Source organism: Buceros rhinoceros, unplaced genomic scaffold (assembly GCF_000710305.1).
Source record: "Buceros rhinoceros silvestris isolate BGI_N320 unplaced genomic scaffold, ASM71030v1 scaffold777, whole genome shotgun sequence".
In the NCBI taxonomy this organism is placed as follows: Eukaryota; Metazoa; Chordata; class Aves; order Bucerotiformes; family Bucerotidae; genus Buceros; species Buceros rhinoceros.
This window is the reverse complement of record NW_010421338.1, coordinates 5,207-20,609: the sequence shown is the minus strand read 5'-3', so window position 1 is coordinate 20,609 and position 15,403 is coordinate 5,207. Positions and strand designations below refer to the sequence as shown.

The 15,403-nt window shown below is 36.8% G+C and overlaps 1 protein-coding gene across 1 annotated transcript in view; it reads right to left on the bottom strand.

The window, feature by feature from the left end:
* LOC104496467 (tolloid-like protein 1) overlaps positions 1 to 15,403 on the bottom strand; it is a gene marked incomplete at its 5' end in the record, with an annotated part of 35,304 nt that overhangs the window by 17,510 nt on the left and 2,391 nt on the right. Inside the window, 5 exons of the mRNA XM_010139592.1 lie at positions 1,208 to 1,388; positions 4,297 to 4,457; positions 7,379 to 7,504; positions 8,901 to 9,096; positions 14,875 to 15,020. Coding sequence (XP_010137894.1) covers positions 1,208 to 1,388; positions 4,297 to 4,457; positions 7,379 to 7,504; positions 8,901 to 9,096; positions 14,875 to 15,020 — 810 coding nt within the window. The remainder of the gene's footprint in view (positions 1 to 1,207; positions 1,389 to 4,296; positions 4,458 to 7,378; positions 7,505 to 8,900; positions 9,097 to 14,874; positions 15,021 to 15,403) is intronic.

Here is a 15,403-nt window from a genome sequence, read left to right as displayed (position 1 = left end):
CTTTCCCTAACACACAGCATTGGCCTGATTTCTTCCTAGAACCTATGCATAATATTAATAGATCATTGAAACAATCACTAAAATAAATAAATGCCTTAGATAAAACCAAAATTTAACTGACTATAAGGTATAAATGTTCAGCATGTCCAAAACACAGGACTTCTGAGTTACAGAGCTTAGAAATTACAAAAACTATCATTGCCAATATTATCTGACATAGCTTTATAGATCCTGAAAATACAGAATAAACTTAATTTGCTGGCCATTTTTGGAACTGGAAAATATCAGTTCTTATTCTTGTAAGTCAAAATACATCGCAATTGCTGCTGGCACTACTAGGCCAACATGAAATGGCTAGTTTCACATAGTGTTTCTAGGAGGAAGCTCTGTTACGCGCATATACATATTTACTACAAATACTGAGTGAGTCTTGAATGCTTCTTGCCAAAATAAAACATGAAAATAAAAAAGCTGCTATATGTAAAGATGGATCTGAGAGTCTATGGCCAGAGAAGTGTAATTACTGGGAAAAATAATATGCTTCAGAGGAGGTAAAATGTTTGTTAATTTTTTTTGTAATGAAACGCTATTTTTCATCTGTCATAATTGTTTAAGAAAAACATCGAAGTAGCCATAGTGAGAAAAATTTTAAAAGTCTAAACTATTTGTCATGAGTTATTTTCCTCGCTTTCCAAACCACATCACTTAGACACCATACTGATTCTTATTACTTGGTCGTAGTTACCAGTTATTAAAGCTAACCAATTAAATATCGTTCCATTTCGGCTTTGATAAAGCGAATAACTGTTATTAGCAAACAACTGCTAATAACAGTAATATAACGCAAAACATAATCAGGATTCTCCAGATTCAGAGTTTTAACTGCTATCAAGAAAACTTGGAGTAGAATTCAAACTCCAAATGCTTCTGGATGACTTCCAGTTTGGGGAGGTCTGTTTTGTTTTGTTTTACATGCGATCAAACACGAGATCACACACACTTACGCATGTACGTGTGTGCACACACACAAGAAAAACACTAAGCAAAATTTCACTACCACCAGGCGGTATCCTGCCTCAATCTATGAGATGCTATCAGGAAAACTAGAAGGGAAAAAGCCACTCACTTTCATACCAAAATACAGTCTTCACCTAGTCATCGTACGCTATGGCAGTACGTACTGCTACACAGGAGTAATTTTCCATACCTGAGAAGAAGTGTGCCTTGAAGCCTTTCTTTGACACAGTGTTGTCAGATCTGAACTCAAGTCGCATGTTGTTGTACTGAGAGGTGATAACTTCAGGCACTTCTGTACCACAGAATTTACCATGTAGTTTAGAATCAGAAGAAAGGCCACTACGAATCTCCACATAATCGTATTTGCAAACCTGAGAAAAGAAAGAAAAGTATTTTTTTGGCTAACCAGAAGAAAAGTATGAAATTGTTTAAAAACGCAAGAACTCTGATTGGGGTATGCTGCCTAATAAGAGATTAATAATACATTCTTTCACTTTTCCCTGACTATGAAAACGTTTGTAAATGCTTACAAATACATTCTGCAAGAATATTTTACATTCAAAACTATATTCTGATAGATACTAATTTGTGTCTAGTGTCTAAATTTCAAGATGCGTGGTAGCATTTCCATTTAATCTAAAAAGTAAAGATTCCAGTGACATTAGACTAAAATCTAGAAACATTCACCCTAAAAATCATGCCTATCTTTGTGCTATAAACCACATAACCAGAGCCTTCTACTGCTTGCAACTCATAAATTTAAACAAAAATTAGAATCGCTTTTTCACTTAGAAGCTTATAATTTTTTAACGCAATGTATTTAAGACATATTCATTTATTTACAAGCATATAAATCTGCACTACTGTCTTTAAGGCATAGCTATTAACTCGGAAAGTTGATGCATGTCATTTTCATTAAAAGGTTAAAAATAAAGTAAAATAATATAATAAAAAAGCCACCTTATGCAAGGTCTACTACTTGTGATAATACTTCCAACGTATAATCCTGTGGTCAACCTAAAGCCTTCCACCCAAAAATCTTCTAAAAGCTTCTTAGGCTCAACTATCAATCATTTAATCAAAAATGTCTCAGTTGTCTGCAATTAATAGCTTAAGAGGAAACAGTGGCCAGGGGCATTCATAGAGAGCTTAGATGTCCATTAAACCCAAGCTGTATTGGATAAACTGCAATTTCTAGTCAAAAAAGAAATGTCAGGGGAGCTGGAGGGGAACTACAGAAATGGAAGTTCGGGCCTTTGTTCCCACTCTCTCTCTCTCTCTGAAACGTTGAACTATTGTCAACATTTCCAATTGTTTTTAATACAATACGTTATAGATGTAGATTAATTTTCATTGTTAACTGGAACAATTTTCATATATTGCAGAGTTGGAAAGCGACTAATTCAGTTGACGCTACTTTTATACAATACAAAGAACTCAAAGATTCATAAAACTTGAGCTATTGCCACATGCTGATTTATAGTAATCGTAAGATAAATTTGTATTAATGCATCTTATTTTCAAAAACAGCTCACAGTGTTAATAAATCCCAGCAATTTCAGCAACATGTCAGTGGGGAGTTTTGATGGTTTTGTAGCTTTAGATTAGAAATTAAATGTAATTTCAGCTAAGTCTTACTTCCTTCATGTTACAGTATATTTTTTTAAAAATTACAAGTTAAATGGAGAATTAAAATTGTAAAATGTAAATGTAAAATATTAAAATTGTAATATTGGAAAACACATATTAAACTTGGTTATAAATGGAGCTCCTATACTAAAAAAAATATTAGAGCATTTGCTTAAGTGCATCCATTTTATGTCTGCACTCAGATGATATATTAGAGTGTTCCAGATGTGTTTCTTCTGACTTTCACAGGTACCATTCTTAGTGCTGCTATTTAATAGTATAAAGCTGAGATTTAGTAGCACAGGAAAAGATCAAACCAAAGTTCTAAATGTTGGAAAACATTATATATTTTTTTTCATATCTGCTTAAATTATGACCTTAGAAAACAAATTTAACATCATTACATCCCATGTAACGAAGTTAATCCCATTACATCATGTCTTCCTTGCAAATCTTGCTTAAGTACGAAGGAAGTACAGAAAAATGTTTCATGATTTGTTCAAATGGCAATTAATTTTTAATTCTTTGGGATTAGTAAGTTTACACTTTTTGCAGTTGCTGTAATAAAGATAAGAGGACAAGAGTGTAACATAAATCATTAGAAGCTGGAATTCCATGGACTTTAGAACCTATCCCAAATTAGTTTTAAAAAAGCAACTAAAATCTCACATTGCTACCACTGCAAATAATTTTCAGGTTTATTGGAAAAGACATGGCTGGGTTGTTTCTCAGTTGTAAAGTAAACTCCAGTTTTTGTCACTTCAGATTGCATGCCCAAAAGACGACCCATCCTCATACCAAATCTGTTGCTCTAAATTTGTTTAGTCAGAAATAACATCCTGGGACTTGGGTTCTCAATGCCATGTGAAGAATATCCACATAAACTTCATTGTTGCAGCACATTATGCCTAGAGCACGGCAAGGGAACTCAGCAGTATGACATTGCAATGCCTAAGAAGCAGAACGGGGCTGAAGAGTTGGTGTCAAAACCCACTAATTAGCATCTGATTTTACTGCTTCACACCTGAAAAACACTGCAAACCCAACCACTTTGCTTAAAGCTGTGAGGAGCAGCCCTTACCATATGGAGGACTCTGACCAGCCCCTCTCCCTCACTTGAGGGGGAGATTCCCGTGCCTCCGGGGGCTGCCCAGCTCAAACACTGCTGTTGTTCCATTGTGCCTTATTTCTGGTATTACGCCTTTTAAAATATTCAACCCATGAGATATCTGTAAGTGATTTAAACGGTCCCTTGCTCTACTATCTATCACTAAACACAGCTCGTGTCTGTAAAGATGATTTGGTTTCTCCAGATTTTCTTCTTTTGAATTCTTTCCAATATGTCTCAGTCATTTGCTCTGGTTTACTTTGTTGATAAAAAAAAGTCAGCTGAGACTCAACAGAGAACATTTCTTTTAAATTTCTTGTAATACATATACATTTAGATGATATTTAAAAGAGAGCTATTCTCTGCATGTTTGTTTTGAAAGAATCCAGAAACAGTCCCAAAATGAAAACAAGAATATCTATGGTTATTGTCAGCGTATGAAAGGTCAGCAAAGGTTTTATAAGACAGTATCTACTTTTGAATGCTCATAAAACTGTTTAGCATGTAAAAGATCGTGCAGCTCTTTGTTCACAGTTACTTACTTCATTCCCTTCTAACTCAAAAAACTCAAACTTCATTGAAATTCGGTATTGCGTCGGGGCAACCACCTGCCACACACAGTTTTTGTTTGGAGGATACTCTTTGGGCCACCCTGGTGTGGTTATAGTCCCATTTAGCTTTGTCAGGAGTCCTCCGCAAGCAGCTGTAAAATTAAAAGGCAGAGCATCGTGTCTTGACTGAAACCATGTTTTACTATAAACAGAAACACACTGAAAAGATTCAGTCCCCTCATTACTTACACTGCTGTAATGCCCAGACAGACTAATCAGAATCTTGTTTTATCATGCTTGGTGCAAACAAAGACAAAGAGACAGCCCCTGTCTTAAACAGCTTGCAGGTTTTCTAACAGATAAGTTTCAGGACTACACCAAGCGTTATCATATTCATTCTTTTTCCCTTCCCTCCTGAGACTCTGGTTATTCTCTCACAGCCTTTCCCATGCAAGTCCTCTGACCTCACCGCCCTCCTCAGGACCTTGACCACCCCTCTTCTGACAGATGGACTATTTAAGATGCGCTTCACATTTCCCCAGCTTCTGTACTTGATTATTGATCCAGAATCAGCCCTACCTGTCTCAGCTCATATAGCTGTATATGCCTTCCATAACCTACTAGACAGTGTCACTTCTTTGGGATAGCAGTCACGTATTCTTCAGTCACAATTACTTTGCTGAGGTATGGATGTTCAAGTAATAGAGAAAATACCTATTATTTCCAAATATATGCCGAATATTCACCTCTAGACAACAGAATGATACTCTATGTTTGTGAATGCAGTTCAGATAGCAAAGGTTAAACACATTAATCTTATCCATCTGTGGATTTTTTTTTTCCCCTAAAGGAAAGTAACAGGTTTTGCAGAGGCTCTTGATCACACTCTGCTGCACTGATACCGTTACAGCACTGTGACAGCACTGGAAGTCATCCACAGATCTTTCCAAAGAGCTGGTGGGGGGAAGCTCCACTTTCTTCGAACTGCTTCAAGCTAACACTGAATGCTTTAAAAACTGTCTATTCCCATCTAGCTGATGGTCTCTCACGCTACATCGACTTCATTGAACACACCCAGGAGAACTCTCCAGTTTCTATGGCAGGGCTCCTTTGGTCAACCCAGAAACATCTCAGTCTTCCTCCCGGCACTTGGCTTTCCATGCAGAAGAATTCTTGGTATATAGGTAAAGGTAATCTGACGGGAGTGGAGGACTAAGATCCCTGGATCACACCTCAGTGTGTAGAAAAAGAACAGGCATAGGTTTAGAGACTGCACTTAGATGACAAAAGCTGTACTCCCAAGTGATCTGGTCTCGGCGAGGACAAATACAGCTAGTTTTCAATTTCTGCTTTTCAATGACACTCCATTGTTCCTTGAGGCAACAGTGGGAAATGTGGGAAATACTGAAAAAAACCTCAAACCTTGAAGCTTTCTAATATGCCACCAGTGGGGGAGATTTGGATTAGACAACTGCGCAGCAATTTTCTGTGCACATCAACACTGCAGTGAAGCACTGGGCAGAGTTCCTTGAGTCAGAGGCTTCTACTCTGCCACCATGTGGAAATTAACACAGCTAGGTTAACCCTCACAGTCTCCAGCTTCAACTAGGATATAATGCTCGCTGTGACCACACAGTGATTTTATTTCAGCAGTCCCAAGGAGTACCTTAGCTTACATACAGTAAGTGCTACATCACATGGGACAAATGCATATATACGTTTAGGGATAGCTCAGGGGTTTTGCTCCACGCTGCACTGCACTACTTTAAGTGACTTCTCCTTCTGGCAGAGTTGCACCAGCTGTGGGGTGCCAGGGAGGTATTCCTGGAGGTATTCCTTCTTTATTTTTCAGAAGCAGAAGAAAGAGTTTTCTGAAAGACTGGTAACCTTCCCTAATATTCTTAGGCCATCTGCCAGACTAAACCAAAATCCTTACATAAATTTGGGCTGATGATCAAATGCCCACAGATCAAACCTCTGCCTTAATGGCCTCCCTTAAATTACTCTTACTTTCTGCATGCTGCCTAATATGAAGGTATTTAAATAATTTTTTTTTCTATGTGCTTGCTATTAAAGTTCACACACAAACAAAAAACCAAACAAAACCAACCCACAGAACCAAAAGCAAAAGAACAAAAAGTGCAAAGAAATTAAACTATCCCAAATTGTGACAAATCATAAATTAAAGCCAGGAAACTGGATAAAAGAGAGACCAATGAATCACCTCAGAAAAGAACCATATCTCCGAGCTCTCCAATTTTCAAACTCCATTTACTACTCAAATTAACAGATGAAGTGAGAGAAGAATATTTTGTGCTATCACAGAATTTACTGGTGTTTATAAATAAAAATGAAACAATAACTGGTCTGTAATGACCAAGAGCTTTTGCTTCTTTCCTTTGATATGAAATATGTATAGAATGTTAAAGCTTATCTCAGTCCGATCCAATTATACAGACTTCCACTTATCAGATTTGTTTTGGGTTTGTGTTTTTTTTTTTTTTTTCTCCGAATGATTACTTCAACATGCTTTGCTCACCCTGAAAAGAGGAATTTGTTTCCAGCAAGAAAAGTCCACTGTCTGCCTGGGAGTGGAAAGATTTTTCTGAGGTTTGAGCAAGACTTAAGTATCCTGCTCTTCTCTTCAAACCTGCTAGCTTCCCAATCACACCCCAGTCAGAGGTGGTCAGAGGGATCGTTAAATACTCCGATTCTGAGACAGTGGCTCATTGCTCTGATAATTGTCTTCTTAAGCATTAAAGGAAAGTCTTCCATCGTGAGTATGAATAAAGTAATAAGTAATCTGGGAAGGTACAATGTCCTGCTTTGCATCATTCCTGATTGACTAACATCAAAACCTGGGAAGCTAAATTAGTGACAGACATCGGATGAACATCACTGCTGTGGACAGACATTACTCTGGCACTGCTAGTTAAAAGGAAGCACCGGTTTTCCGGGCTGGGTTCCACAGACCTCGCACTCCTAGACCAAAGCATAAGAAACATGTAGCATTTCATTCAAGCAATGGCACTCCGTGAGCTTTAAGAGCCCATAACACTGCAACGCACTGTACCTTCACAGCTCTTTTTGTCCGGACCAAGTTCATAGCCAGGATCACAGGCGCACTGGTAACTGCCCAGCGTATTTACACAGCGCTGCTCACAGCCACCATTGTCAGGTTTGGCACATTCATCCTCCTCTGCCAAGACAGGGAAGAATGTAAAACGTGTTAAATAATTACCATTTGCAGCTGTAATTGCTGGATCAATATTAACCCAGAAAGCTGTATGCATGCCATTGTAAGACGCACTATGTAACACACTGTGGTTGCTAACTAGAGGATTTTCAAATGCTAAAGAGACCTGCAGTGGAGAAAATAAAAAATTGTCCTTCATGGGGTTGGGGTGGGTTTTTTTATAATACCCACTGACAGCTGCAGACCTAATTTATAAGCACTTTGTGGGCAGCATGCAATAATTCAGGCAGCTGTAATCTAAAGGTTGTATAAAGTATTGAAAGAAAGATTGAAAATCCACAGCAGGGTCATTTGAAGGGCACTTTATCTCCCACAGAATCAATTTGTGCATTATCCCAAAGTCATACTCAAAAACAGATTAACAGAATCCTCAAATCTCAGGTTTTCATACTACTGATATTAAAGGGAACAAGCTACACCAGGAATGGGGGAGGGAAAGGAATAATCTGTACTAGCTCTGAACTATACCCATGAGATTGATTGTTAAAATATTCCTCAGATGTTGAAATATTGTTTCCTTACACCGGGACAAGTAATTTCTTAGGAATAAAACAGAGCTCCCACTCTCCTATCTACAGCTTTCAAGGTTATAATTGTCTACAGTAAAAACTAACAGCTTGTGGCTTTTCAAAAGAGCGTGACAGCGTGACCTGTATTTTGGGTATCACCATGGCCACAACACTGCTAGCGGCTGTCACTGGGCCATGGGCAGCACAGGGTAGGAATTACACAGTCCCCATGCACCAAATGCTGCAGGTGTAGCTGCAGTTATATCGCACACACCAAAACCGGAGGAAGACTGTGAGGCCATTGGCCACTATGATTTCTCAGCTGTTTTGGTTTTTTGGTTTTTTTTTTTCCCCAGGCAAAAAGCTCACAGGAAATAATGAATTGATAAAGCAGCCCAGTGAGGTGATTGTATTAGAAAAATCACAACATTTAGGAAAAAAAAAATTTAACAGAAAAGACCTATTTTTTAATTATACTGTTTATATTTGATAGCACAGTGTTAAAAAACCAATTTTTAAAAGATTAGATATATATCAAAGGTGTTTCAAAATTAACCTATTATTCGAACATAACGAGAGTAGAAAGTTTCACTGACTATGTTCCTTCATTCTTTGGATATAATTTACAAGGAGATTCAAACACCTCTACTGTTTTGTTTTGATAAATTTATATACTTTGTCCAAGTAAAAAAATATGCTGGAGACAGTACAGAATTTATATTAGCAAAAATAGGTTGAAAAAATATTTTTAATCTCCTGCAATAATTTTTCTAGTAAAAAACCCAGGCGATAAGCAGTTCACAGCTCCCAAAACATGCTTTAACATTTACCTTTAAAAAAGTTAGCTGCAAACCCTGCTTTGTTAACGGTTCCATCAGAAACAAACTTCATCCACAGGGTATTAGAGGTAGATCTTATGTCTTCTGGCTTGTCATAGCCACAAAAGTGACCAATTAAAGGACTGTTCTCATTCGTTCCGTCTCGAATTTCTAAGTAGTCATATGCACAGTTATCATGTCTTTCGATCTGTAAAAAATTATTTTTGAAGTGATCTATTTGAACCATAAATATCAACTATCAACCAGATAATAAAGAGAAGAGAAATTTTTCAAAGTTAACATTGGGTTCTCTGTTTAGGGTTCAAACATCAAGAAGAAGAACAAGTATCACTGGGCTGTTTTTAACTATACTTGTTTTTCTACAAGAAAAAATTGCTGAGATGTTACACAGGACACAACAGTCTAACTAGAAAAAAATTAACTAAAAAGAGACATGCTCACCTCTAAGCTTCTGAATATTCTGTCAAATTCCTTCTCTGAGCTCAGGTGAAGTCCTCTTTTCTCATGTATGTTCAAGTATATACAATTAATGGTTCAACAACTAAACACATATTATCAACCTGTTCTATTTCAGGTGATAATATTTTATTTTCTTCTTTTATCCCCAACACAGTGGAAAATTTTGCATTTGTCACTACCCTCTGGTGTTGCAGAGTTACTACAAAACGTTACAGTGCATTAAGAGTTTGGGGCACCTGCAGAATTAGATCCCCACACGCTTCTAAAATTATCAGCTCTTAAGTAGCCAGTACAGGTGACCAAAAAAAAAAAAAACAAACCCTATTATTTTTCTGTAGCTAATGTGTCTGATTTCCGTTGCACAATTCCTGATCTCAGGTGTCTTCTTTTGACTTTCTGGGTCAATGAGTGAATCTTTGCCGTACTGATGGAGAAACCTGCTGAAACCACAACAACTGAATGTGTCCCTCTAATTTAAACTTCCTGCCAGATGACATCCAAACAGAGACTAATGAGACATCCACTCACACAAACTCACTATGTGAGTGGACATGTGCATTTCTACTCAGGTGGCAAGCCTTGTGCTCTTAACGTAATAGTATTTGCAGAGTTAGTCAGAGTGGGAACTGGACTAAAGAAGAAATTAGTAACAGCCCAAATATGATCCTATCCGAAGCCTAGATAATTTATGATGCCTGTCTTTGTTGAGAGAGTATCCTTCCCAAAAGAATTAAAAACCCCCTCGAACTGGGTCATCTTACTTCAGGATTACTTCACCTTCGCTTACTCAAATAATACTGCATCTTGACCACAGTCAGGAAGAAGGGATTGGAAAAGCCTCAAATTTAATTCAGCACATGCAAATACTGTTAAAACGACAAAGAAGTCAAAACAAAACCAAACCCAGAAAAATCCACATATCATATTTGGACAGAGGGGGTTTTTTGCCTGTAAGCTGCACAGTTAGTACAAGTGGCTCTGGTACTTTGCTCTAATTGTGCATTACGACTGACACTAAGCTCAGTAACCACCACAGACTAAGGAGCTTTCATTTAGCACATTAGGATTTCTGTTTCATTTATGTAAGAAGGAAAATCGGGGGAAGGGTCTGTTTGAGATTATTTCATTTTACTGGCATCAAAATACAGCACTTACACACAAAACTTTTTTGTCATCTTTCCAACTTTCCAATTCTTCAAGTGTTTACATACATTAGAGTCTCCCACTCACTTCTCTGGCAAAACCCATATTGACATTTATTGTAATTTCTTAGCTGTTTGCTCAGGAATTGCTTTGGGTCAGAGTTTGGGAAATGAATGAGAAAAGTCATGAAAATCTGGGATGCAACCAGCTATGTCTGACTGCAATGGCAATCGTATGTAACTAACACAGTCAGGCATGTGGCTACCTGAGCACTGATAAATTTTTGACACTGTAATACCATTTAGAAATTTTCATTAATCAAAATAATAAAGTTTAAACACATTACATCATATTCTAGTTTGAAACAAAGTCTGCCTTATTATCTCAGTAAAGATCACATTGCATTCTGATGCAGAAAGAAGTGACCTGGTCCAAAGCCCACTAATATCAATGAGGGAATTGTGTATTTTCCACACACGTCTGTGGTCATTTCACTACTCAAGACTTTTAATTAACATCTGTTTTTCCATGTTTCCATGTTCTGTGGGGCAATATGGAAATTCTGGTTTTTCACAGGCCAGGCGCAGCTCTGAGTCACACGTACCAAATTCCCATTGAGGTGAATTGTTAGTTTCTTTTCTGAGAATCACTCTATTTTTGGCAGACGGCAATAGCTACAAATACATTTTGTATAGCAGTAAGCTGCTGAACTTCCTAAGACTGTTAAAAATCAACCAACTTACAAAGTGCTATTGATTTTCAATAAAACAATTTAAAAGGTGGCCATTCTACCATATTCATTTATTTTTAGTGTACTACTACTGCAAGTGATGCCATTATTATTATTGATACTATTATATTAAGGTATTAAATTGGTACACCTATATATAAACTATCAGTTAAGTATTGTGGTTTTGAGAAATTATAACTGGTGTTAAGGCACTCGGTAACCAATGAAAAGAAACTATCACAAAATGTGCTTTGCTTATCTGTACCTTAGGATTTACAATGTTGTGGTGCTGTCATTTGGGAACACTGACATACACAGATCTATTACACTTGCTATAGTCTCTTAATCTTCCTACTACATGGGTAGAAAATCTCCTCAAGTTAATGAAAGGACTCACAGTGAGTTTGGTTGTAACTGGACCGATGCTCTAACCTTACTTACTGGAGTATTAAAATTTCACAACATTTATATTACATGTGGATGAGAAAAAACATGCAAAATATTAGCAAATACAAAAAAGTGTAAATAAACATGTTTTACAAAAAAAAAATATTGCTTATAGGAGATTGAAAGATACCATCAGCTCCAGAAGGCCTTGGCAGAAACCAAGAATTTGAATGGCATTAGAGAACTACATTGAAATTTCCTAAGACAGGCACATATGCACAGGAATGGACTAAGAAGTCATCTGGCAAAAAGGAAACTAGAGGAGTTCTCAATATCCATTCTCAAAATAAAAGAAAATTCCTTGTACATAGTTTCAGTTTCAAAAAAACCCGATAACTTCAAACTAAAATATATTTGGTTAAAGGTTCCAGATTACCTTTATTTTGTAGCATTCACCCAACAGAAAACATGTACATAAAAAAAGAGAAAAGGATTTGAAGAACAAATTAGAAGCAATCATATTTCAGGAGAAATCTTCCAATTACTTTTTTTCATTGTTAGTTGTCGATAGAGTCAAATTCCAATACAGGTAAACGTATCTGACTCAGGTCATAAAATTTAGTCATAAAAGGTGGGATATATGCCTAGTGGAATCAGAAGATCAGATAAATTTTATTCCCTGACTTATGCAAAGATAATATAAATGAACACTATCTGCACAAAGATCAACAGAGCCACTCAAATGAGGAAGATTAATACAGCTCATCTCTACAAACCCTCCTGGATTGCCTTAGTTGGTGAGACTGCATGCCAACAAAAGTTCTTTTTGAAAAATAAATAAATACAAAAACTGCTAATTTTCAAAGAACAGTATAATAAAGATGGCTGTAAAACGAAACGAAAAGATGGAGTTACCAATCCCAACATCTCTGCTATCATCCAGATACTGGAAAGTGTAGCTGTCCATCAGGCAGCCAAAGAAAGGGCAATCCCACACTCAGAGGAAAATGCGTTGCCCACAGCAGGCAAAACAAGATGACTCACTGATACAGTTTGAAGTTTCCAGTTTCCCTAGTGCCTCCATTTCAGAGTGAAGGTTATTTACACAGTTATTTTTTCTAGCATTACATATGGATAATGAGAATTCCTCTTACTTAACTGTACCTTTCAAAGGACAGCGAAGTAATTTTCTCACAAACACGCCACAATAACTCTTCAACTTGACATTTACTTTTTTTGAACTCAGCTGGCACAAAGAACTGTGATTTTTAAACAACTTTTTGTTTTACTGGGCAACGCATCAAGGATTCAGTCCAGAGAGGGACTTAGTACCAAAAAACAGAACACCTACGTTCAGGCACTTGGACTTGAAATGGAAATCAGACCCAATGGTGAATGTCTAGGCAAGGTACTTCAGAGCAGTTTCCAAAGCAACGCTCACTCTCAGTGGGGAGCTCTGTGGACGAGTCAGTAAGAAATGCCACGAAGACAGATATAACAGAAGTCTTGTGCCTTTCTGAGGCACCTCATTTGATGCTTAAGGGGATCTTCCCACTCTGGAATCAGAGCTCCAACTCTCCCTGGAAAAATATGTAACTTTCAAATCCCTACTGTGTTTTTTTTTTTTTCTTTCAAAACACAGCTAGCAAAGGCACTAACTTGAGACTACCACTCAGCTATACTTCTGCTCAATTTTCTCTTTTGTCTTATGAAGTGTCAGGCCACATGTTTCATGTCTAGCGACTGGCACAATACTAAATAGTCTGGGGAGAAAAATGGACATTACTCCTTACAGCCTTAACCCCAGCCTACTAAACTGTGCTCTCATTTGCTGGTCCTTTGCTTCTAATTATTTTCTATATGATGAGGCAAGAACATGCCATATTCACACTTGCAAACAGTCCATATAATTTGGTGATTAGAAAAAGCTGCTGAAAGATAAGAGGAGGTGGAAGTTTGATTCTCCAAAATGTGATATTGACCTGGGATCGGTTCAAGCGATAATGTACTGTGCGTGTAAGCCCAATGCTGAGCATCTGCATGGAGACTGAATGCTGTGCCATTATCTTTTATGCAGAGGCATAGTGACATTTTTCTTGAGATCACAGCAAAAAATACTGAGGAGAGTAGAAAAGCTCCATATCTAGTCAATAAATTATATAAAGTTACTGAAAACATTGTGCATTTTCCACAGTGCTTCACAAGAGTGACTGACATACTATGTTAAGTAATGTTAAGCCACGCAGATTATGAATGGCATTTGTAAAACTCTTTAGGTAGGGAGAGCTGATCTTTTCTGCACTACACCCAACATTAGTTCAGGATACAAAAAAAATAAAAAGGAAAATTAATTAGAATATGAGAAATTATTAATTAAAATGTCCATTGTTTATATTCACAATTGCTGATAAAGCCCCAAACCCTTGTTATCTCATGCTCAGACCATTCACCAGTCACAGCAAAATTGTGCCATAGTCTGCCTGAAAGTCCAGAATTACAGGTTAGAAATTATACCTGTATTTACTATGGCCTGTATTTATATCTATGTGGACCATAAAGCCAAAAGTTTAGATTTTAAAAAAAGAGTGTTCTTTATGTCATTACTGCTGAAGTATATTCAAATAAAACAAGCGAACTCAAAATACATTACTAAATTTATCTACATACTTCAAGCAGGCGTATCATATATGTATTATTTTTCTTTGTCATACAATAGTTAATCACTGTTTAGCAATGTTATATACAGAGAGATGTACACTAAAGACACACAAGTATGACTCATCATGGCTTTTTTCTTCCCTCTCTAAATAGAGGTTTGTAAAAATTTAAGTAGGCTTTTTTTTTTCCTCCCTCTCAGAACAGAAGCCAAAAAACCACAGTGGTTTCTTTCCAGATAGACGTTCCTTTTTAACAATATGATTTAGCAAAGATGATAAAAATCTTGATTATTTAACAGAATATTAAAGCAGCCGTGCTGAACTGTATTATGTTTTCGGTAAACTGTGACTATTGTCAGTACTTTAAACATTTTAATTCAAATAGCATAGAAAACATGAAAAACCTTCCGAAAAATCTTCTTGAAAATTTCTGCAGAAAGGCAGGTTTCATGGAGAGCAGAACTGGATTCTGGAGCTTGTTTTTCATAAAGAATTCTTAAATTCATTCACGAGTTCAATGAGGGTTCCCTTAAATGTCACCGTCACCTATCCACTGGACGCTTTTCTGAGATCAGTTAAAAGGCCTTACCTCAAATGCTTGAAAGGTTAATCCTACATTGTAGTTTTCTGACACTGTTATCTTCCACACACATTCTTTCATTGGTCTGTAGTCATCAGGGTAATTGGGAGACTGGATCTGGCCTTCGTTTTTGTGGATTTCACCGCCACAGATAGCTGATAAAAGCATAAAACTCTCGTTGTCAGTAATGACATTTTCAGTTCCCTATGACCAAACTGACATTTTAGGCTCTCCTTTTTAAAACCGATGATAAGATTATTCTGAAGGAGACTTAAAAAGTCTATCAAAGACAAATTAGTGAAAACGCAATCCATTTAGAGCACTATACGCATTTCAGTCAGCAAATATAATTCAGCATTTCTAGCAGTTCTAAAAATGTCTACAATATTCTGGAACTCTTTGACATCATGGATAATCTGAATTTACACATTTTCCAGAATATATTTAAAAGGTCAAAATAATTAAATTTTACTTTTTTTCACCTTTGCAATATATTTAATAAACATTCTTCCTTAATATTTATAACCTTTAGGGAAAG